Consider the following 22,728-nt stretch of genomic DNA (forward strand, 5'->3'; position numbering starts at 1 on the left):
TGTCTGTGTGAATGAAGCCTGTAGATTTTTGTGATGTGACAGCCAAGCTTTCTGAGGTCTGCCTCCACCTATATGTAACATATCACGTCTGGGTGGAGTGATCCTTCAGCAATCAGATGTTTATGTCCATGGAGGTCTTCTGAAACAGTGAGCATCAGAAAAACCAGGTAGGTTCTGATTGCGGAGATTCCCCGACAGCAGCAAAGCAGTGAAGAGGGCGGTGGAGCTCCGGTAGCCGGTGGTAGTGATCGGAGAGGCGGCGACACTGCGCAGATGTCGTCTGGGGACTGCTATGTACACTACAGAACGGGCCTCCCCGATATGCTGGGACTATACGGCGTCCTCCCGCTCCGTGTTGTTGTGATTTAGTATTGCCGCAGAATGGGTCACCGCCTGCCGCAGCGTGCACACTGTCTGCTGATACTGCGCAGTCCAGCCCGCCGCGCCGCATCCATTTGGCATATTTTATTTGACGTTTCCTTTCCAGACTGACACCGACTCCCTCCTGCCACCACCGCTACCCACACTGTTGTTTACTTCTCTTCACAACCAGGCGAGAGTCCCCGCCCACTAGAATAGGTAGGACAGGGAGACTTCTATTTCAGCCAATCACCGTGTGCCAAACCGTAACAGCACCCAGGTTCGACCAATAACCGCACCCTAAGCGCCTTGGACCACGCCTATTACTACGGAACACGCCTTTTTAGCAGAGGATGCGTTCCTCCCCCGAAGCCACCAATCGGCTGCCTGTTTACATCCTAAAGCGTGAGTAGAAATGGGCAGGGCCGATAGTGGGAGAGCGTTCGCCCCGCCCATTCTGCGGGATGTTTTTGCTAGGAGCGCTCCGCTATTGGCTGATCGCGCTGTCATTGAGCGGTGAGGCCCGCGCCTCCATGGTGGGCGGGTAGTGTCTAGGTGACGCAGGCGGGCGGGGTCACGTGTTGTTTTCGCCGTGCCGCTCTCCCTGCCCCCGCTCTAGTCTGTCTGTGGTGAATGTGTACGGCGAGGAGAGGAGCCGCCGCTGAGCCGTGCATGCCGGGTAGACGGAGATTCCCGGCGCCTAGACACAGCGCCATGCGTGTGCTCTGAGCTCCCCTGTCAGGCGGGAGAAGGCGGCCGCTCACTTTCATTCACCGGCTGTGGGAAGGCAGGACGCCGGCGGTTTCGTGCACAGACCGGGAAGCGCAGCAGAGAGGCCAGTAGCCCTCGGGGCTCCCCCTCCCTTCCTCCATGGCGGGTGTCCTGAGCGGTGAGGAGGACAGAGCTTGCCGGACAGCCATGAAGCCTCATCCTCCGTCCCCCCCTCTGGAGGAGAGCGGCTCCCGGCGGCTGGCTCAGGTGCAGGAGGAGAGCGTTGTCACCGGCGAGGAGGACGTGCAGAAGAGGGGCTACCTGAGGAAGCAGAAGCATGGCCACAAGCGCTACTTCGTACTGCGGGCTCACAGCCACCTGGGTCCGGCTCGGCTGGAGTACTATGACAACGAGAAGAAATTCCGGAGTGGTCTGCAGCGTCCCGGACCCCCCAAGAGGGTCATCTTCCTGTCCCAATGCTTCACCGTCAGCCGGCGGGCCGACGCCAAGAACAAGCACCTGCTGGCCCTGTACACCAAGGACGAGTACTTCGCCATGGTGGCTGACAGCGAGCAAGAGCAGGACTCCTGGTACCAGGCCCTCAGCCAGCTCATCAGTGAGAACAAGAAGTCCTGCCTGGCCGAGGACGATGAGCTGGAGGAGACCTATGGGGGCTTCCGGGCTGGCACCGTCTTCAAGGAGGTCTGGCAGGTGAACGTCAAGCCGCGGGGACTGGGCCAGAGCAAGAACCTGTCTGGGGTCTACCGCCTCTGCCTGTCCAACAAGGCCGTGCACCTGGTCAAGCTGAACTCGGAGGTGGCCTGCGTCCACCTGCTGCTCATGAACATCCGCCGCTGCGGCCACTCGGAGAATTACTTCTTCATCGAGGTGGGTCGCTCCTCGTCCACAGGGGCTGGCGAGCTGTGGATGCAGGTGGATGACTGCGTGGTGGCCCAGAACATGCATGAGACTTTCCTGGAGACCATGAAAGCCCTTAAGGCGTACTCCGAGTTCAGGCCGAGGAGCAAGAGCCAGTCCTCCGGTACTAACCCTATCTCCTTCATCACCACCAGGCGGTACTTGGGCAACCTGCCCCCCAGCCAGACCGGTCTGCAGAGAAGGTCAAGGACTGAAAGCGTCGCCGGCACCCCTCCAACATCCAAGAGCAACTCTTACCGCTTTAGGACCTCCAGCGAGGGCGAAGGTACCATGACCAGGCCGTTCAGGTCAGTAACTGGCAGCCTGATCCATTTAAATACGGCACGGATAAACCTGAATAAACAGGAAGGTACTGGAAGATATGTCAGGGCACCTTTTAATTCTGGCTACCACTCCAGATCAGCCTCCCTGCCCGTTTCCCATTTTCCCTCAGCTACAAGCCCAATAAACGTGTGTTCAAGTAGTGGTCCGGGGTCTGTATCCGATACCCTAACTAGACCCTCCAGCTCTTCTGTGTGTGGCTCTCCTAGCGATGGAGGCTTTATTTCATCTGATGAGTATGGCTCAAGTCCTGGCGACCTCAGGTACTTTCGTGTGAGAAGTAATACTCCAGACTCGCTAGGTAACACACCACCAATACAAGAAGAAAACACCCTCAGTGATTACATGTCCATGAGCATGAAAAGCCACCCAAGTGCTCAGGATGATTACATGGAAGCGGACAAATGTTTTAGGAAAAGAACGTACTCTCTGACTAAACCCACCCATGTCCCCTTACAACAAAAGTCCCATGCTGCTGTTTCTTTTGATGAAAACTCTGAAGAGAAGCAGTTTGCCTACTCTGAATCACCAAAGTTAAAAGACAGTAATCACCCCGAGGATTACAGTAATGGCCTCATTGATTCTGTTTGTAACCAAAGTGGGAGTAAAGCCAAGGATGATGGCTACATGCCAATGATGCCTTCAGTTTCATACGACAGTGACTATTTGCCAATGGCACCCAAAAGTGTTTCTGCACCAAAAGAAATCATTTCAAGGTGCCCATCTCAGGTGGATTCAAAAGGGTATATGATGATGTTTCCAGTTGCCAGTTCACCTGTCAGAAATACATTAACTGGAAATGCCTCTAAAGGCAGCCAAGAGAAAGTCACCAATGGTGAGTACATGGACATGTCTTATGGAAGCACCTCAAAACAGACTATTGACTCTAATTTAAATAACTCCCGGGGGTTCAGTTCTTATTTTTCTTTACCTAGAAGCTTTAAAAGTTCTTCAAAACATTGCAGTGATCATAATGAATATGTTCCTATGTCTTCTCCAGGAACATTACTGCACATGGGTGAGGAAAATGTCAGTGAAGTGTGTAAGAATGGGGTTACAAATGGGATGTCAAAGACTGATTTGAAATCTTCCAGTGACATATTAAATCATCAAGTCAGGGCTACAAGGCCAACTAAACTTACTCTTGCTATGAGAGGGAGCAATACAATACCAAGAATGTTTGATCATTCTACTTCAGCTGAGCCAACCAGTCCTGGTGAATATATAAATATTGACTTCAGTGATAAAGCAAGTAGTACTCCATATTCTCTGTCTGCAGAAGGATCCCCATCTTCTTTGGGCTCAAGTTGTGATCAAAGACAGTCCCCCTTGTCTGATTACATGAGTGTAGACATTGATGTGCAGTCTCCAAAAGCCACCGCTGAGTTTTCTGACTCTCTAACAGACATTTCTGCTTATGCATGTCCTGGTATTTCCAGAGTTCAGCCCAGTGCAGAATATGCCAAGCTCCCATGTGGTACAGCTTGTGTCACTACTACAAATAATAGGAATGATGATTACACCACAATGACTTTTAATATGGCAATGACTCCCCCAAGACCTTTTCTGGATGAAACTGAAAATGGTACGAAGTTGGATAGCCCATCATCTATTGTAAATCGGCTGTGTATTGGGGATATGTCCTCCTTTAAAAGTGGCTTCCCCCCTGTCCTCAACCCTAAGTCTGAAACTGTAGTTGCTCCTAAAGTTATCCGTGCTGATCCACAGGGAAGACGGAGGCACAGCTCTGAAACTTTCTCCTCTGCCAGCACAGTGACAACAACTTCCTCTTGCTTTACTGAAAGTGGCAAAAGGCATAGTTCTGCCTCTTTTGACAACGTTTGGCTGAAACCCGATGAAAGCAGTTGTGATCAAGAGAAGAAAATGTCTAGAAACTGCTCTACAGGTTTTCAGCATGGTCTAAACTACATAGCTCTGAGTATGCATGACAGTGTCTGCGAGCCTACGTCGCCAGTATGCAGTCAGCACCAGAATGGAAGCAGAAATTTGGAAACGGGAGCTTATGTCAGCATCGATTTCTCCAGGTCTGACTGCCTGAAGTGTTCTGCCTTCCGAAAAGGTTTGTAAGTGCTAATCTTATCCCACAAAAATGTCAAGACCTTTTTAGCATGCTGTATCTGATGCAGTGCTGTCCTGTCCTGTTTTTACAAACGTTTGTAAACTCATGGCTTAGCTTTATCTCAACTTCATGCTACTGGTGAGGTGGCATGCCTATCCTTCTTGTTCAGCAAACTAAATCGTGCAGCTGGTATGTGGGCATATTGTTTAACTGAGACTATGTAACATGCTGTAAAGTACCCAGTTGTTGGGCAAATTACAAGGTTGACTTTGCATTCACAGCAGCTGGATTAGGTTTGTTGTGTAACTTGTCTGTTTTTCTTTAAGCTTTTTGTGAAGGCCACCTCTGTTGGTGTGTTTACTTGTCTTTAGGTAGCTATAAAATGTTTGCTGTTGTCATAGAAGCATGTTTGTTATAAATGCATACACAACTAAATTCTTGATTAAGCACCAAATTTGCCTTATTACTAGAGGTGAATGTAGCCATATTAGTGCACTTGCGACAAAAACAATTGAGTACTGACGTGATACTTTTATTTGCACTAACATACATTTTTGAGGACAAGCTTTCGGGGTATGTCCGCTTCTTCAAGGTCCAAGCAGTACTATTGCAAAAACTTTAATAGTACTGCTGGGTCCTTGAAGAAGGGGACATACCCCGAAAGCTTGTCCTCAAAATTGTATGTTAGTGCAAATAAAAAAAGTATCACGTCAGTACTCAATTGTTTCTGCCTTATTAATAGAATTAGAAAAAATATCTTTCATTTTAAATGTATGCTAGGCTTTTAATGCTTTTTTGAATTTTCTGCACATGTGTTAAAATGCACAATTTTTAGGCCTTGCAGATTAGTTAAAGCCCCCACACATTTTCTGAAAGCAGGGAGCCAGGAGAAGAAAATAGTGATAGTTGGCAGTTTTTTTATGTCATATGATATTGGCGCACATGTTGTTTATATATGGCATATACTGTTTATCCGTAAAAAGTAGTGGTGCACCGAAATGAAAACTGGGTTGAAAATCCAGGATGCACTTGGCCAAAAACTGAAATGGGACAGTTAAAATAAATAAATAAATAAAAAATTGTGTTAATTTAAAAAAAAAAAAATTATTTATATATATATATATATATATATATATATATATATATATATATATATTTTTTTTTTTGTGAATGTGAATTTAATATGAAATAAAGTACAATCCAGTAAAGTAACTTTTTTTTATTGAAAGTAACAGATGAAAATTGGACAGAAAATGAAAAGTATATAAAATGTAAAAGAATTAAATGGATGTTTTTGCATTGAAGTCAATGGGACGCAATTTGTGCATTGAAGTCAATTATCCTTTATCTTTTTGTTTTTTCTATCAGCAAAATGCTGACAACCCCATTTCCAGCTGATAATTCTCCCTCCTAGACAGCTAAAGAGGATAATCTCTCTCCTACCCTTATTGTACACAAGCCAGAAGTAGGGGGAGGCACAGATCGTAAAGAGCACAGTGGCAGTTACCATGGTGTGTTTTGAGGTCTGGCATTTGGAAGATCTGCAACTCCCCAAATGTCATGTGACCTCCTGACATTCTGTGTTGAAGCTGAACTCCAGCAAACAGCTCAATACTTACTTTAAATACATGTTTGGAAACTTACCTGCAAAGGACAGGCATATTTGTTCAACCTTTCTTAAAATATAACCAGGTCTGCTGCACAGCAAGGGGATGACTAACATTTGTGTTTTTCTCACCCTGACTCTTCTTTCTTTTATTTTCTTCTTCTTGCTCTCACGGTTTCTCCTCAAGCACGTGCTCTCTCTCCTTTAGTCCTCGAGTGAGCGCTCTCCCTTTTTTAATTTTTTTTTCTCCCCTTTGCGCGTGCGTGCTCTCCCTTCAAACCCCCCTTGAGCGCACTCTTTCCCTTTAATGAAAAGGCTTACCTGTAGGTGAGATGCATTATAGTTTACTTCCACTTTAAAGCAGAACTTACAAATAAGATATCAATGAATAAATTACTGAACCTTTTAAAAAAAAAAAAAAAAAATAGTGTTAAGCTTCTGGGTTGGTTCACTTTGGAACATGCTCCTTCCGTTTGGTCCCTTGTATTCTAGTTTCAACAGCCCATTCATTTGAAATGTAAAGACGTAAAAAGCAACGCAAGTACTATTGCAAATTGCACCACATCAAACTGCATGTTACCGCAGTACCATGCGCTTGGTAGCCGCAAACGCCCAGCATTTGTGGTGCTAGGAACAATTAATGGGCACCTGCGCACATCTCACATGGGCTTCGCAGGTGAACATACCTTTCCCAAACCATGTTTTGATGTGAGCAGGCCCTCAATCAAGACATGTCCTCTGCTCTACTATTTTTCTTCTTTCTGCAACTAGATCAGTCTACCAGCTTCATTCAACTCCATTTCTTTTTTTTTTTTGTATGGTTGAACTGGATGGACCTTTTTGGGTTTTTTTTTTTTTTTTGGGGGGGGGGGGGGGTTGGGGTTTTTTTTTCAGCTAGACTATGTAATTTCAGCCTTCCTACCTGGACCTGCCACAGCCTGTTACTGGCAGCTGCACACTGATTAGATCTTGTCTCTGTCACTGCAGTCATGCTTTACAGGGACTGCAATGGGCTGATACTAGGACAGATGCAGGTACTTGGCATGATGTACAGAAAAACTAGCACTCTCAAAGGGAAAGATCACCAGTGACCGCCTATATGCATTTTGTTTGCAGCACATTTCATCCCTATGGAGGAAATTGGTAAACGCACAAAAATGCAGTAAAGAGAACACACTAAAACAAATATGAACTGTGTTTGAGTGAATAATAATATGATAAGGAGAGACATAGAACACAGCTCTGTGTAAACAAGGCAGAGCTATGTCCTGTCAGCAGCGATGTGCTGGATTTCCCCCCCCCCCTGCAAAGCAGGGAATACAATCCAGCACATCCCTTAAGAAAAAAAATAACACCTTTTATAGTACACACAAACGCTGGTTAGGCACACAGTTGACCCTTTGATCACCCTAGATGTTTAACCTCCTCCCAGCCAGTGTCATTAGTAGTGACAGTATATTTTTAGCACTGATCACTGTATTAGTGTCACTGATTCCCACAAAGTGTCAGATTGTCCAGTCCCACTGATCGCCGCCATTACTAGTAAAAAATTCCAATATATATTCCATAGTTTGGTTTGTGAAAAAGTTATGCCTGCAATCAATGTACGCTTGTTGGGATTTTTGTATGTATGTAGCAGAATACTTATTGGCCTAAATGGTATGAAGAAATTTAGATTGTTTCCCAAAATTTTTTTTTTTTTATTGGTTATGTTTTATAGCAGGTGTCATTGGTAATGTCCCAAACGCAGATCACAAATGTGTTTTCCTGCACTGGATCACATGGTACAGTAGTAGGTTGCTGTGCATTTTATGAAGTATTGCATGCACTACTCTTGGAGCTGTCCAGTGCAATTTCACCCCTTTCAAATGAATGGGCTGAAATCGCACTGCACCCAGATTGCATGTGAAATGCACAGGAGTGTACATTGTGTTCCTGTGCAGTTCATTATGTGAAACAATCCTAAATGATTGTGCCCCTTCACATTTCAGTTTGAGAGTCAGGGTTCAGAATTAACCAAAGATTTGACTTGTTTCTTAAAGTGCCTGACGTCACCCTCTGCTCCCTCCATTGCCTGGAGAGTCCATAACCATGCATTACCAGAACACCATATTTAGGCAGTGACTTAAAACCTCTATTGTTTGGTACTGTTATGTGGACATAAGCTTCAATTCCTATCAAGATCCAGCAGTGGCTTCTAAATATCTGCTACAGCTAATCACATGACCACTGTCAACAAAATAAATCATAAATAGTTTTTTGGGGTTTTTTTCTCCTTTTTTCTGAAGTGTCACATTTGTTTGTAGCCCCCTCTTCCCTACGCACACACCTATACATTTTTAGTTTGCAGCAATTGCAGTTCCTGTCTCTAGCAGGCATCATTACCAACCTGGTGTTTTCATGATTACAACTTGTTGATGGCAGAATAGTGGTTGTCAGTGACAATGCTGCCCCACACAAGCTAGTTGGACAGGTGACTGTTCAGTTGGCAAAAAGCAAAAACCAGCTTCATCTGCACTCCGTCTCATGTGACTTCTGGACACACAACATTTTTACACATGATATAAAGCATGGGGCAAACCTGGGTCCCACTTACCAGCAATGTACAGTGACTAGAATATCTGCCAAAAGAGCTCTGTGATTAAGAACCTCTATGCCCAGCTGCTGCAAGAATAGTAGTAATCATTAATCACGAACTATGACAGTAACTCAGGACCTGATAAATATGCACAGGACCCATATTGGAGCTTTTCCAGGCACAATGGTGACTGCGATTTTACCAGAACTGGTTCAACATCCCTCCACATAGCTAAAACTGTCTTGCAAATCAAAGCTATAGAGAAATCTAAGTGGTCTGTCCCCAGCTAACCTCTCCAGGCAAAACTTAAAACCATGCTTCCCACTAGTCCACCCTGTACATTTTTTTTTTTTTTTTTTTTTTTTTAATAATTTTTTTGTGAAGCAAGATGTGCCAGTAATTTCAAGTTACTACCAATCCCAAGCAATTAGAAGCTTGTTTTTTAGTTTTGTTCTAAATTAATAAAGATTTTCTCTCCTTCGGGTTTTTTATTTTTAAAGGTTAATGTTCACCTTTTGGGAACATATTACATGTATCACCCTTTTTTCCCCACCACTCTCCCCATCCCTGTGAAAGCAGTACAGGGAGAAGTTCCCTGTACTAGCTGTCAGTATTTGAAAACAGCATGGCTGTCGGCTTGTAGTTCCCAATGAACTACCACGGTATTGAGTGCTGTGGTAGTTCATTGAGTCTTTCTGTTAGACTATATCTTCTTGCCCATATGGGTCTGTATGGACACACAGATACACTAACAGTTTTCAGGAGTCCTGCATGGCACCAGCGATCTGCTGATTGCTGGTGCAATGCTTTACAGGCACTTTTTTTTTTTTGTTTTTGTAAATCCTTTAAGACTCTACTTTTTGGCTTTCTACATTATACAGCTGGCAAAAAAAAACCTTTCATTTTATAACCTAGGTTACATAAGTTCTGGACCGGTCTAGGTCAAATCAGCCCTCTTTTTAATGGGTAATGATTGAATAAACAGCCCTCTGCAGTCAGCTTGTTTGTTGACTGACAAAGTTTACCCATTGTCAGAGAAGTCATTTAAAGGATAAGTGTACTTTAAGTCAAAGTTCACTTATCCTGTTTGCCCCTTTTGCACTGACTCAAAGTAAGCCACCCTACCCCTCCTCTGTTGCATATTTTCTTCGATCTGACAGCTGCAGCCACTGCTGCTTGTTTACATCCAGCACTGCAAGTCTTGCTCTTCTGCCTGCACCTGCACATTACAACCCAATAGACTTCTTTGCGTTGTGTCCAGATGATAGAGACAACCCCATAAAAGTCTCTGAGCCTGTAACACAGGTGCAGCATACATGTAAACAATCACTGGAGGCATTCAAGTAAATGTGCATCTGTGGAGAGGGTGGGTGGGTTAGCTTGGATCACAGCAAAGGGGCAAAAAGTTTAAGTGCACTTTGTCTTAAAGGGCTTTTATCTTTTGAAATGAGTATGCTGTTGTCAATTTTTGACTAAAAAGGTTTCCCTAAATGTTTCCTGTATGATTTCTATTTTCTAAGTTACATATAATTACTCCACTTTTTGCTGTGCTGTGTACGTGCTTTTTTACATTCTGGCAGTTGGCTATATCCTGTACTGTTCCAGTACTACATAACTTTAGGGTGTTTTTAGGTCCACTTTACATGTAGTTAGCACTCATGCTATGCAAGGTTGGTTTAGCTAGAAACTGCAGCAAGCAGGATTTTTAACTTGCTGCCTTGAAGCACAGACAGGGAAATTCAAAGGGTGCTTGCGCCCAATTTATGTTCCTGTCATCGACAGGTACTTGAATCTGCTTGTGTCTACACTGGCTTGCTAGTGTGTCGCATACTAGCATGCTATTAAAGACTTGCCTTAAAACAAAACCCTCTCATGGTGCTCTGTTACTCCTGACAGGGCTTCAGTCTTCACCTGGTCTTCCTTCCAGGTTTGTGGGCTTCAGACGTTTGAATGGGTGAGCCTCAATGACTGCACTCCTGTCCATGCACATACCCCTGTATGTTGTCCATTTAGAGCTCAGTGCACATGCATCGGTAACATCACTGGCTGCAGCTTTATTATAAGCTTATCTGTAGACCTTTTGGCTAAGATCGAGTGTAGTATCTGTTCTTATCAGTGTCCAGTGGGGGTGCTCCCGGCCATTCTAGCTTTGCGGGGATGGCTGTTGTATAGTACCCTCACTGGTATGATGGGGGTCCGGGAAGGCTAGTACCGGAGGGACAGAAACCAGGGAGCGCCATGATTAGTTCTGGGGCCTTGGGAGTAATTCCTCTGGGAAGACTGGAAAGACCCAGTACCTCCTGATTTGGACGGATCTACCTTGGTCTGGCCAGGGGCTGGGGACGCAAAAAGTCCGCAAACTCAGTGCCCCCTGGGGAAGACGCTCTCAGGGGTGTCACTAGTAACACTTGGGTGTGGGACCCCACGGTGTAAAGATGACACATGGCCACTGTTTTTCACTTCTTTTTGCACAGCGCCCTAAGGACCAGGTCTTTTGGCTAAGTCCAGGGCAATTTTTGCTATGGGCCTCAGGGCCTGGTCTGTGCACAATTTGGCACGGTACCACTTTTTTTTTTATTTTCTTATTTATTATGCACTCCCACGTCTTGTCACTTTTTTTACTTTTACTTATGTGTGTGTTTTTCACGGATGGAGGGTGTGGGTCCTCGGGCCTACCCTGAAGTCTAGGGGGAGGATGTGTGGCCTTTTGGTTCCTTCCTCCCCTGTCCCTAGGGGGTTTTCTTTTCGGGAGAACCCCCTGATCTAGTACTGGATGTCCGGCTTCGGCTGGGCATAAGGAATGGTGGTCCACCAGGCCTTTTGGCCAGGAGGACCAAATGGGAACCTTGTCCCTGTCAGGAGCTTCGTGCCCCGGGGGATCAGGGTAACGGTTCAACCCCTTCGGGGGTAGGACAAACACACCCCTAAGTGCACTTTTTCGTGTGGTGTTCGCACTTGCACTTTTTTTGTGATCACTTACGGGTTTTTCGTTGTAGTTTGCACGTTTGCGGACTTAAAAAAAAAAAAGAGCTTATCTGTAGGTAGAAGTCACCAACCGCTGTGTCCTATCAGTTTAAAGGGAACCTGTCCCAAAAAATCTTTGTCCCCTATGTGAGGAAACAAAAAAATTTGTACCTTTTTTTTTTTTTTTTTTTTTTTTTTTACTAAAGTTCCACCCAAGCACTTAAAAGTGTATATGCAAATGTAAACATGTTACATATGGCGCTCGTGCCAGAGCAAGATGAATCATTCTAGGCCCATTATTCATAGTTAACCCTAAACTGATCAGCTCTAAAAGCTTTTAAAGTGTCCCCTACAGAAAATTTAGGGTACCGAAGTTTGTTGTTTCATGGCTGCACCCAGTTTTAGGGTTTGACATGTTGGGTATGAATTTACTCAGCACAATCCCATATTTTATATTTTTCGACAAAATTGGTAATCTATACAGGGGTATGAAAATTTAAAAAAAAATCTACTTGTCCAAGGTACTAAAATGGGTCCCCAATCTACTTGTCCCTCATGACAATCTACTTGATTAAAAAAAAATAATAATTTTTTTTTCCCAGAATGGAAAATACAAAGGGTCGATGCTTCTTGTTAGGCAGAGGTGCTTTTGGGAATGTCTGGGGCTTTTAAAAAAGATAACTGGCTTTATAGTGATTTAAACTTTTAATGTTCTTTTGGTTTTTGCAGGAAATTTCCTAGAACCCCAAACGGTATATATTTTTTAAACATCCCTTGTGACAGCAAGTACTCCTTATGGATGCCTCCTCTGCCCTTTAAAAGCACCAAAGTTGGGTAATCAAATGCTTTCCTTTTTATAAAAATGGTGCTGGGGAAACTGGTGATGTACGCTCATTTGTTTTTTATATCAGAGGCAGACAGTGGTTCTGGTTCTGAGCTGGCTGGTTGATCAGGTGTCCCGTGGGATGGGACAGCTGTCCAGGGCATTTTTTTTCTCAGAGTAAGTGCAGGAACTCAACCATGCCATCACCGCACCACTGCCTAACAGTAGGAGGGTCCTAATGGAGAATTGTTAAATAACAGTAGTGCATACTGCACGGGGCAGGGTTCAGGAGTGTGCTGTGGACAGAGTACAGGGTTCAGGAATGTATATCTCACAGGCCAGTTTACACCCCCCCCCCCCTCCTAGTTTAGGAGTCATGCACATGGATGTATTTACAGGCATAAACCTTGGCTGCTGCATAATTTTGGCAATAGGAATGTGTTACAAAATACGTTGTGCCCAGGTATGCATTGTGTAAAGGCAAATGGGAGTGTTTCCAGAATGTCTTGGATGGTGCAAATACAGGTGTATTTTACATTGTATGGCCATGCGTCTGCAGATATGTCAATAGTTCTGTGTTAATAAGCCTTTGTCATGTAACACAGTGGAGATCAATATAGATACACACACACTTTATTGGAAAACCCCTCCAAATCATTAGATTCAGGTGTTCCAATCACAGTTAAAATCAAGCACCTAGGCATGCAGACTGCTTCTACAAACTCTTGTGAAAGAATGGGTCGCTCTCAGGAGCTCAGTGAATTCCAGCGTGGTACTGTGATAGGTTGCCACCTGTGCAATAAGTCCATCTTTGAAATTTCCTAATACTTTTTGGAGCCCGATCTTAGTCCAGCAATGTGCACGAGAGCAGCAGCTCTCCAGGGTCTCTCTCCTCATTGGCTTCACAGTGAGGAGGGAGCATAGGATGGGAATGAGTCGTGTGCCCCATAATCACATAAAGGTGACTCTGGAGCAAGCGTGCACAAGTTCCCTCAGAGCAAGCAGGTTACTATTAGGGCATTTGGCAATGCAAAACGATTACACAGAGCAGTTAAGTATAACATGTTTTATTATTTTAAAGAAGAAAAAAAAACGAACCTTTGGAATCGCTTTTAAGTCTGTGTGGATAGGTTCCTGTCTTCTGTGCAGACCTGGACACTGAAATTCTCCTCCATTGCTTTTTGCAAAACTGTTCCAGCTCTGTTAGGTTGCATAGGGATTGCGAGTCAACAGTCTGTCATGCCAAGCTACAAATTCTCTCCTGGACATTGATTTGGCCATTCAAAGACCTTTTGTGTGTGTTACATTACAGCTTTGTGCTAAGCTTTACCTTTACTTTGCTAGATTCGTTCTGTCCTCTACCCTCATAAGCCTTTCAGGGCCTGCTGCATGGAATCATCCCTACAGAATGATGCTGCCACCCAGATGCTTCTTGATAGGGATGGTGTGTTTTTGATGATCTGCAGTGCAGAGAATAACTTCGCTTTTGTTGAGGGGAAACAATTTTACATTTCAGGGATTTTAACAAACCTTGTTGCAGGTTCCTGCCTGTTTTTGCTCTGAAGAAAGTCATTTTGTTATTACACTGTGCAGAGTGAGTCTGAATATGAGTGACTTTTTCATTAGTAGTAGTGGTGCACCAAAATGAAAATTCTGGTGCCAAAACCAAAAATTCAGGATGCAATTTGGCTGGAAACCGAAATGGAGTTTTTAACAATTTTTAATAATTTTTTTTTTTTTTCAAAAAAAATGCACTTTAATGATTAAAAAAACACAAACTATACCCCATTTTTTTGTAAAGTATTAAAGATGATGTTATGGTGAGTAAATACCCAACATGTCATGCTTTAAAATTGCGCACGTTCGTGGAATGGCGTCAAACTACGATACTTAAAAAATCTCCATGAGTGACTCTTTAAAAATTTCTACAGGTTACCAGTGTAAAGTTGCAGAGGAGGTCTAGTGCTAGAATTATTGCTCTTGCTCTGACGTTCGTGGCGATACCTCACGTGTGGTTTGAACACAGTTAACATACATGGGCGTTCATCACTATGTGTGAGCATGGGGGCACTTTAAACTGTAGGGTTTTTTGTTTTTTTTTTACTGTCCCTTTATAAAAAAAAAAAAAAGTTATCACTTTTTATTCCTATCACAAGGAATGCATGCATCCCCTGTGATAGAAATAATTAGTGGCAGGTCCTCTTTATGGAGAGATATGGGGTCAATAAGACCCCACATCTCTCCTCTACAATGTAAAATTGATCTAGTGCTTTTAAAAAAAAAAAAAAAAAAAAAAGGCCTTGTTTACAAGGCGCTAGAACTGGAAGTGACATCGCTCTGCTCCTCCAAGAGCATAGAGATGTGTGGAGGCCATCTTTCCTTCACTTATCTCTATGTCCAGTGCTGGGATCGTTCGGTGGTTTCTCAGGTAAGGCTGAGAACTACTGAGCAGCAGCGGGCAAGAGAGCGGGGTTGTTTTCGGCACCTGTATCAGTGCTTATTTTCATATTGGCCAATGGTTGATGGGGATGTTTTTCGACCAAACCATTTTGACTTTTTGCCTAAAATCTGATTTGCATCTTGGTGCAGACTTTGGGAAAACCAGTGAGCCAATTGCACAAGCAGGAAATTACCTTTCCAGGGCTGTTTAATACACCAGTGGTACACGGTGTATTAAACACGGAATGCCTCCAAGTTGCAATATTGTCATGCATCCAATTTTACAGAAAATTACATTGCTGCATATCAAAAAGGAAAGGTAATTTTTTAACAACCTTCAGTTACAATATGGCTTGTGTAGCAAGTGTGTATGTTATAGTGCCCCCCCCCCCCCCCCAAAAATGGAGTTACTCTAAGGATTTTGCTATCAGACAAAACACTTGGGCATAAGTTTTGGTCTTAGCATACCATAGACGCTATCTTCAACCACCTTCAGAGTCTCCTAAGTGCCTTGGCAAATGGTAGGCGAGATGACAGTGCATTTAAAAGTGGACCTTGTACCTCCCTTAAGAAAATAATTCCTGTCATGTCTGTTTACTTAGGTGTGACATTGGGCTGCTTAAACTTATGTACAAGGCCTCCAAAAGCTGTTGTCCTCTTCTCACCCACCCTTCTTATGCCACGTGTCCTGTCATACAACGTCCTCTTTTGATTTCTTTATTGGGAGCTGGTTGTATATTCCTGGTGCTCAGTCAGCGTCCTGATAATGTGGTGCCAGGTCATGTACAGATGGAGATTTGGCACTGTGTAAATCTGTTGGCTTGTTGCAATGATGTTTAAGCGAGTTATCAGATTTAACAGGAATGGAAATTACAGCCTCCTGGAATATGTGACATGGGTATTCTGGGAGGCAACAGGAGGAAATGTTCACAAAAGTGGAAGGGGTGCTACAGAACAATCCAAAAAAGAAGGTATTTATAACTGATAAACTTAAAACCTTGGTAGATATTAAAATTGAAAACTGTAAATGCATAAAATTAATTTGTAACACATTTACACTATAGACCAGTAGTCTCCAAACTGCGGCCTGAGGGCCGGATGTGGCCCTTATCCAGCCCTTAGGGCACTATTCCTTCCACTGATATTAACAGTGAGGCAAAATTCCCCCAGTTGACACCAACGATGGGGCACTATTCCTCCCATTAATATCGGTGGCGGACTAGTCCATTCTTGGACACCAATGATGGAGCACTGTTCCTCCCACTGACACCAATGATGGGGCACTATTCCTCTTGGTAATAATTATGGGGCACTATTCCTGCTGACTACAGGCATTATGCAAATGAACACAGCTGAGCCATTGTTTACTCACTGATACTGGGCCTGGGACATTTCTACCCCCAGTGACCACAATCCAGCCCCCCTAAAGTCTGAAGAACAGTAAACTGGCCCCTTTGGAAAGTTGTAGATTCCTGCTATAGGTCTATATGTGTATATAAGCAGCAATTACGTAACCTATGTTAAAGCGGTTGTAAATTAACAAAAAAATCCTCCTGCAAGGTAATGTAATGTTTTGGTATTACATTGTATTAGTATTTGCATTGCATACTAGCACAGTATGAAAGACTTTCCTTAAAATGAAGCCCTCCAGCTGCATGCTGCCACTACTGATCCATCCTTCTGGGTTTGCAGGCTTTGGCCATTTGAATGGCCCAGCTGCGATGATGTCCCTCCTGTGCATGTGTACAGGAGTCACAGCCATGGTACAGAGGTTTGAAGGGACAACATGAGTATGCTGTTCCATCAGAGCGCATGCGAGGGTGACATCACCAGCTGCAGAATCAGTGAATATCCGCTAAATGGTGCACGTTTAGGAGATATTCCTTGAGGGAGAGAGGTCCACTAGGGTAGCCCTTGATTCTTTCATAACTAGTTTACTTGAATGTGAATTCGTATAAAACAATTTTTTGTTTTTTGTACAGCAGGGAAATAGTTTTTATCTTTTGTTGACCTGAGAATGCTAGTTGGTTGCTTTCCAAACCCACCGGCATCATCACCTGGAGTTACTCACCCAGAGCAAGTATGAAGTGTCAAAAGGCCTTATCTGCATTTTTGCTCCACATTGCTGGTGCAGAGTGTTGCACCAAAAGGGTCACATGACTGCCAGGCAACTAGCATTTCAGAGTTTTGCAATGGCTGCCTCGAAGCTAGGGTCATGGTGACAGCCCTGGACCCTGTAATAAATAGAAATAGTCTGAAATGGATGCTTTTACCTGTCACCTTTCCAACAGATTGATTAACCTTTGATGAAAGCAACCATCCCTCTTGTTAGTCCCCTGATATTAGTTCTGGGGCAGTAATTGCAGAAAGACTGCTTCCATTAAAGCCAAATTGCAAATGTATTTTGCTTCATGTCCTTCCAAAGGCCAGAGTATTCATGATGAAACCTTTTTTCATTATCATTTATCGTGCTGATAATTGAGTGTGAATGGGTGTTGGCAGAGCCCAGCTTAACAGGCGGCTGATCACATGATCTGTTAATTTATATCTAGTAAACAAGTTTTGTTGGAATGGATCTGTTTATGTGAGAATGTGAGGGTGAATTCAGAATATCAGCCTTTCTTTTTCGCAAAGTCTTTTGCAGCATTTGGCTTTCTTGAATTAATCCTGTGCTTCAGGATATTGAATCCTAGCAGGAACCTGCATCAATACAATTTGGAACCTGCAATGCGTTACTTTTTTAATTTTGTTTTTACTACTTGATAAATCGCAGACCTAAAGCATGCACATGCTTGTTTTGAGTCAGTAACTAAATGGTGAAACCAGGATCAAGATGACCGTCCCAGAGCTTTCGCCTTAAGTCCTCCATGCACACTGGACGTTTTTACAGCTGCTGTTTTTGGCGTTTGACAAGTTTTTTTTTTTTTCTACAGCCAGTAAACTCCCCAGCATGTTAACATGTATGTCCATGCACACATACACTGTAATCAGCGTTTTTTGGCAGGGATATTTTTTGACTGAAAAAAAAAAACAGAACTAGTGGGTTTCTAGAGGAGTTTTTTAGCTATAAAGAGGCTCTAACGTGGTAAATCGCGGCAAACTGGCGTTTTGGAGCAGAGAAAAAACATTTTTCTTTTTGGTCTAATAACCACAACCGCGGCAAAATTTCGCTAAACACTAATGCAAAACCGCTGAAAAACTCAAGTTTTTAATGTGACTTTACACAGCTAACGTTACCAGTGTTATTAGAATGCCCCGTGTGCATGGAGCCTTAGAAGCAAGTGTGGCCCATATCTTCCCATTTTATTTCCTGCTATTGCTTTCGAACACTATTAATTGTAAATTGCAAATATTTTGTATATTTCAATGATTACGTTGTTAAATATTAAACCAAAGCAGAAATATGATGGCATGTAATCTAATTTTGTGCAACATTTTACAGTGTGTCTGTATATATGTGTGTGTAAAATAAATAAATTTAAAAAAAAAATATATATATATATAAAATTATAATACCCAGTATTACTGTTAAGCAATGCAAGATCTGTGAGCATTTCATTTGTACAGTTTCATTGTTCAGCATTAATTGACTTTATTTGTATTTTATTTTCCACAGACTGAGTGCATTACCATGGAAACCATAGAGAAGACTGTGTCACCCCAGCCTCTTTGCTGTAAAAACAGAATGAGGTGACTTGGGAAGACAGAATGCAGAGAGATAATGTGTGAAGCCGTGTTGAATTTCAAATGGACGCATACTTGCTTTCCCACACAGATTAAATGTACAGCCATTTAAAGCTTATATTGATGTGTTGGCAAAGGAAGCTTATTTTTTTTTTTTCAGCATACTTATTTTTGTGAGAAAAAAGATGGCATATTTTGCAAATTGCATATGGGAGATTGCTGTGTTTTCAGGAAGTGACTCTGACTTCCATAACGCACTTGTGCCATTTTACTTCCCGGACCTGCCCCTCGAGTATTTCCACAATGTGCTAATGTAGCACCTTGGAAAGTGTGACACTATGCTTTAAGAACTTTTCCTAAAGTATAGCCAATTTCATTTTCTCTATATATGGCTTATAATTTTTGGGTACAAATGAAACTATTAAATATGTAAAATTAAAAGGTATTTTGAGGTTTTTTTCCCCTAAAGTCTACTTATTTTACTTGATCTATATTATGAAAACGTCTTATTCAATGAACAAAGATACATTTTCTATGGTACATGAAGTTTTTTGTTTTGTTTTTTTTAAACCCCTTGAAAACATTTTTGTGAATCCTGTGCATTTTTCTGCATCATTTACTTTATGTATCCAAGGTATCTGATTCCTTCAGGTGCACATTTTTTTTTTTCTCTGAGAAGGAAAACATTTTATTTAACATTAAGCAGAAGATGCAGTATTAATTTTAATGAATTGTTAGTCTCTGGAATGAATGTAAGGGTGGCTTCCCTGTTAATTCCCTAAATTGCTGTTGTTACAAAGACACACAAACGTTTGGTTCCCTGTGAATGACAATGCGTGCTAACATTTAAATGACAATATTGGCAGTACAGCATTAAAAAAAAATCTAAACAAGACACTAATGGATATGGTGTTGCTACTAAATTATGGGTACTCCTAAGGATGAGTATTTGTATTGCATGATGTTGGTGATTAGTACACTTTGTTTTAATTAGTAGTTCCTCACCCTTCCCCAAATGTGTGTTGCTGTGCTTCTGCTCTTCTATCAACATTTGATTCAGTCACTGTGAACAATGTATGCTGGAACACAAAGCTGCCCAATAATGTGTATGCCATTTTTTAGGGAGAACTAAGTCACAGCTGGAATTATGCAAAACCCTTGGCCATTCCATCTACATTTGTTATGAAAGACTAACAAATGTCCCATGATGTTGTTTGAGCCTGTCCTTTGTTTTTGTGTTGGGCTCAGAGGTCACTTGAAGTTTTACCGTTGCTGCCTTGCAAAATACCTGGCATTACACCATCTTCCCTGCCATCAGGTGTGCATATTGCTATGAAATAATAGAGGGTCACAGTATATAATTTTCTTTGAAAGGAATGTGTTTTCTTTTTATATGTATAATTTTAATTTGGTATTTGTACATTGCATTCAGAGGCTCTGTAGCAGTGCCAAATGGTGGTTCTCCATAGCAGTCTCATTGAAAACTGTGCACTGGTATCTTCGCAGCTGCTAAAGAGGAAGGCAGAGTTATGGGACTGGCTAACATGGGAATCTCTGAATTTACTACAAAAGCATGAAAACCAATCACTTATTAATGTGAAAACTGCAACAAAATATATTTAAGTAAACACTGCAATCATTGAGGATCTGTGCGAAGTGAAAACACTTGACTTTTTTTCTTAATTTTAACTGCAGGGTTTTGTTATTTGACTCTGTTATGCCCTCTTGACAGTTAGGAAACATTGTGTGTAACTAGCCAGCAGTTGTTCCCCCTTCAATTGACCTCTGATCCCCGCTACTCAAAGCATCAGACTAAGTACCACTAAATAAATGCATATCTTTCACAATAAACATGGCCAAATAGTTTATAGATGAACATCAGGCAAACTGTATTGTACACAATTGAAATACAGCATATGTGAATTCTTTGACCTGCCTTAAGATTTTCAGTTCTTTGTAGCCAGTCTTGGGCATTTCTGCCACACAATGCTCTTAGATCTTTACCTCCACTGCAATGACAGCACACCTTGTTCAAGAACACATCCCTAGCCGCCTGATTGGACAGTGAGCAGCATCACACTCATCCTCTGGTTTTTCCTCATCAGCCATGTACATTGCAGCAGAGCCTAATTGTCTGCCAGGCCCTGCCTTTTCCAGTTTGATCTCTTCTGTGCAGCAGAATAAATGTCACTGTTATCCAAGTGAATTCAGGTACTTACACTAGTTATTAAAATACAATTTTAACAAAAATGCATGACTGCATTATTTTTGCATAAGTCCCATTGTGACTGTTTTTCTTTAATGTGAACCTTTAGTTCACTGGGGCAGAGCAAAGACACAGGTTCACTTTATTGAGGACCACACCAGCAGTTTATACTTAGGCTGGCCATACATTATACAATGTTCTTGAGAGATTTGTTTTAGATTTACTGATCACCATATAATATGAGGTCAAACCTAAACAACACTTTTAATTGTGTCCAATTAGGCAGACACTTGCACTACATAGTTGAAGGTAAATCTAAAGGAAATTGGGCAGCAGTTGGACAGAAAATTGTATAGTGGATGGCCAACCTTACTTTGCTTTTTCTCCTTGCCACTCCATTTGGGCCATGGGAGTGAGCCATGTGTAAGTACCATGTCTTGAAGCTTACACAGGGCTGTGGAATCTCATTCTGTATCTGAATGGAGCAGTAGTTGAGGAAAGGGGGAATGTTAAGTATAAGCTGCAAATTTAATTAAACCTGTTTATTTCCCCTGTATGAGCAAAGCGGGTTCATTCAAAGGCTCGGGATGGTTTTCTAACTTTAGCATTCTGCATTTGCAACAAACTCTAAACTTTATCACAGGAAACAATCAGAACAGTGAGATGGGAGTTCAGTTTTAGGTGAAGATAACCTAGCACATATTTGGACCATCTAGAAGGCACTAAATATCTTAAAAAGCAATTTGGGTGGGAAAGTAAGTGTTTGTGTAAATGTAATTCTGTTTAAGAACTGGCTGGCTAAATTGCCAACACTGCTGATAACCTGATTCTCGAAGAGCCCATTTGATTTCCATATCATTAATAGTAATTTACAAAGCGCAGCCTTATCCCCTCCATGTTACTGTAGGGTTTGGTGCATTTTTAACCCCTTTTTATATACCCTTTCATTTTTCATTGAAATTTATAATAAATATTTAATTTTCATGTTTGTAGAATGGGAAAACGGTACACAGATTTTGAAGTTTACAGACTCAAAAGGTTTGTTTAATTTTGGTCTGTTTTAAAACTGTTATTGGACTTGGTAATACATGAGTGTAAGTTTAAACTACAAGTATTACTTTAAATGCCACCTTTTTTTCAGTACAAAAGTTTTTAAATTCGATAAACAATTTTCTCAATGCCATAGAAAGTTTTTTGTTTTTAGTGACCAATGTTATCTTGCAGCTGCCAGTTTAAATCTTACAAATGGATAACCTCAGCATTTAGTAAGTTATATGTCAAACAGGTACAGCATAAAATATGCAATCTTAGTTTACAAACAAAACTAATTTATTCAGTATTGTGCTGGAACATAACTTTTGGAATATGTAAAGCATATCACTAGATAATATCTTCCAGCTTTCAGTTTATGCTGCTGTATAGTTTAAAATTTACCAATGATGGAAGAAGTGTGTCCTGTAAATTTAATTTCATATTGGAAAGTTATTTTGTCTGTACAAATTAATAAAACATGGTTGGTACTGTTTTATATCGGTTTCCTTCATACATCTGTCAAGTAATTTATTTCTCTATGTAAATTTTTTTTAGTTATACAGTTTTCATATCTGATCACGTATTATCTATTTTCTACCAGAATTTAGCATAGCTTATTGGGTGTCGATGTACTGTTCTTCCTTGATGCAATAAATATTGCTACTTCGGGTTTTTTTTTTTTTTTAAATGCTAGTAAGCTTGTGTTTCCCTTTTTTTCATGGAGTCTTTAACAGTAGCGTTTTTGACCATTGGCTTGTCATCCACATGTGGTTCCTGACTTCCACTAAGATTGCTCACCTTGTAGTTGGTGCTCAGGATCTAAAGTTCACCCGTTGTAACATGTTACTGTAAGAACGGCCCCCGCACCTACTCCCTGATCCCTAGTTGTGACAGCTATCAAAGGATCTTCTTTCTCCCTCTGCTCACTGTCACAATTGTAAAAAAAAAAAATGTGGCCGTGTGGGGCTACACCTACCAGGCCATG

At 42.0% G+C, this 22,728-nt stretch overlaps 1 protein-coding gene across 1 annotated transcript; it reads left to right on the plus strand.

Moving 5' to 3' along the window:
* The first annotated feature begins 954 nt into the window (after positions 1–954).
* On the plus strand, positions 955–22,239 carry IRS4 (insulin receptor substrate 4). The gene is made up of 2 exons (XM_089678280.1): positions 955–4,411; positions 18,438–22,239. Exons 1-2 carry the CDS (start codon positions 1,231–1,233, stop codon positions 18,440–18,442), a joined length of 3,186 nt encoding a protein of 1,061 aa, XP_089534406.1. The 5' UTR covers positions 955–1,230; the 3' UTR covers positions 18,443–22,239.
* Positions 22,240–22,728: the final 489 nt, after the last annotated feature.

Source organism: Staurois parvus, unplaced genomic scaffold (genome assembly GCF_062004578.1).
Source record: "Staurois parvus isolate SC_StPar_1 unplaced genomic scaffold, SC_StPar_1.0 ptg000202l, whole genome shotgun sequence".
Classification (NCBI taxonomy): Eukaryota; Metazoa; Chordata; class Amphibia; order Anura; family Ranidae; genus Staurois; species Staurois parvus.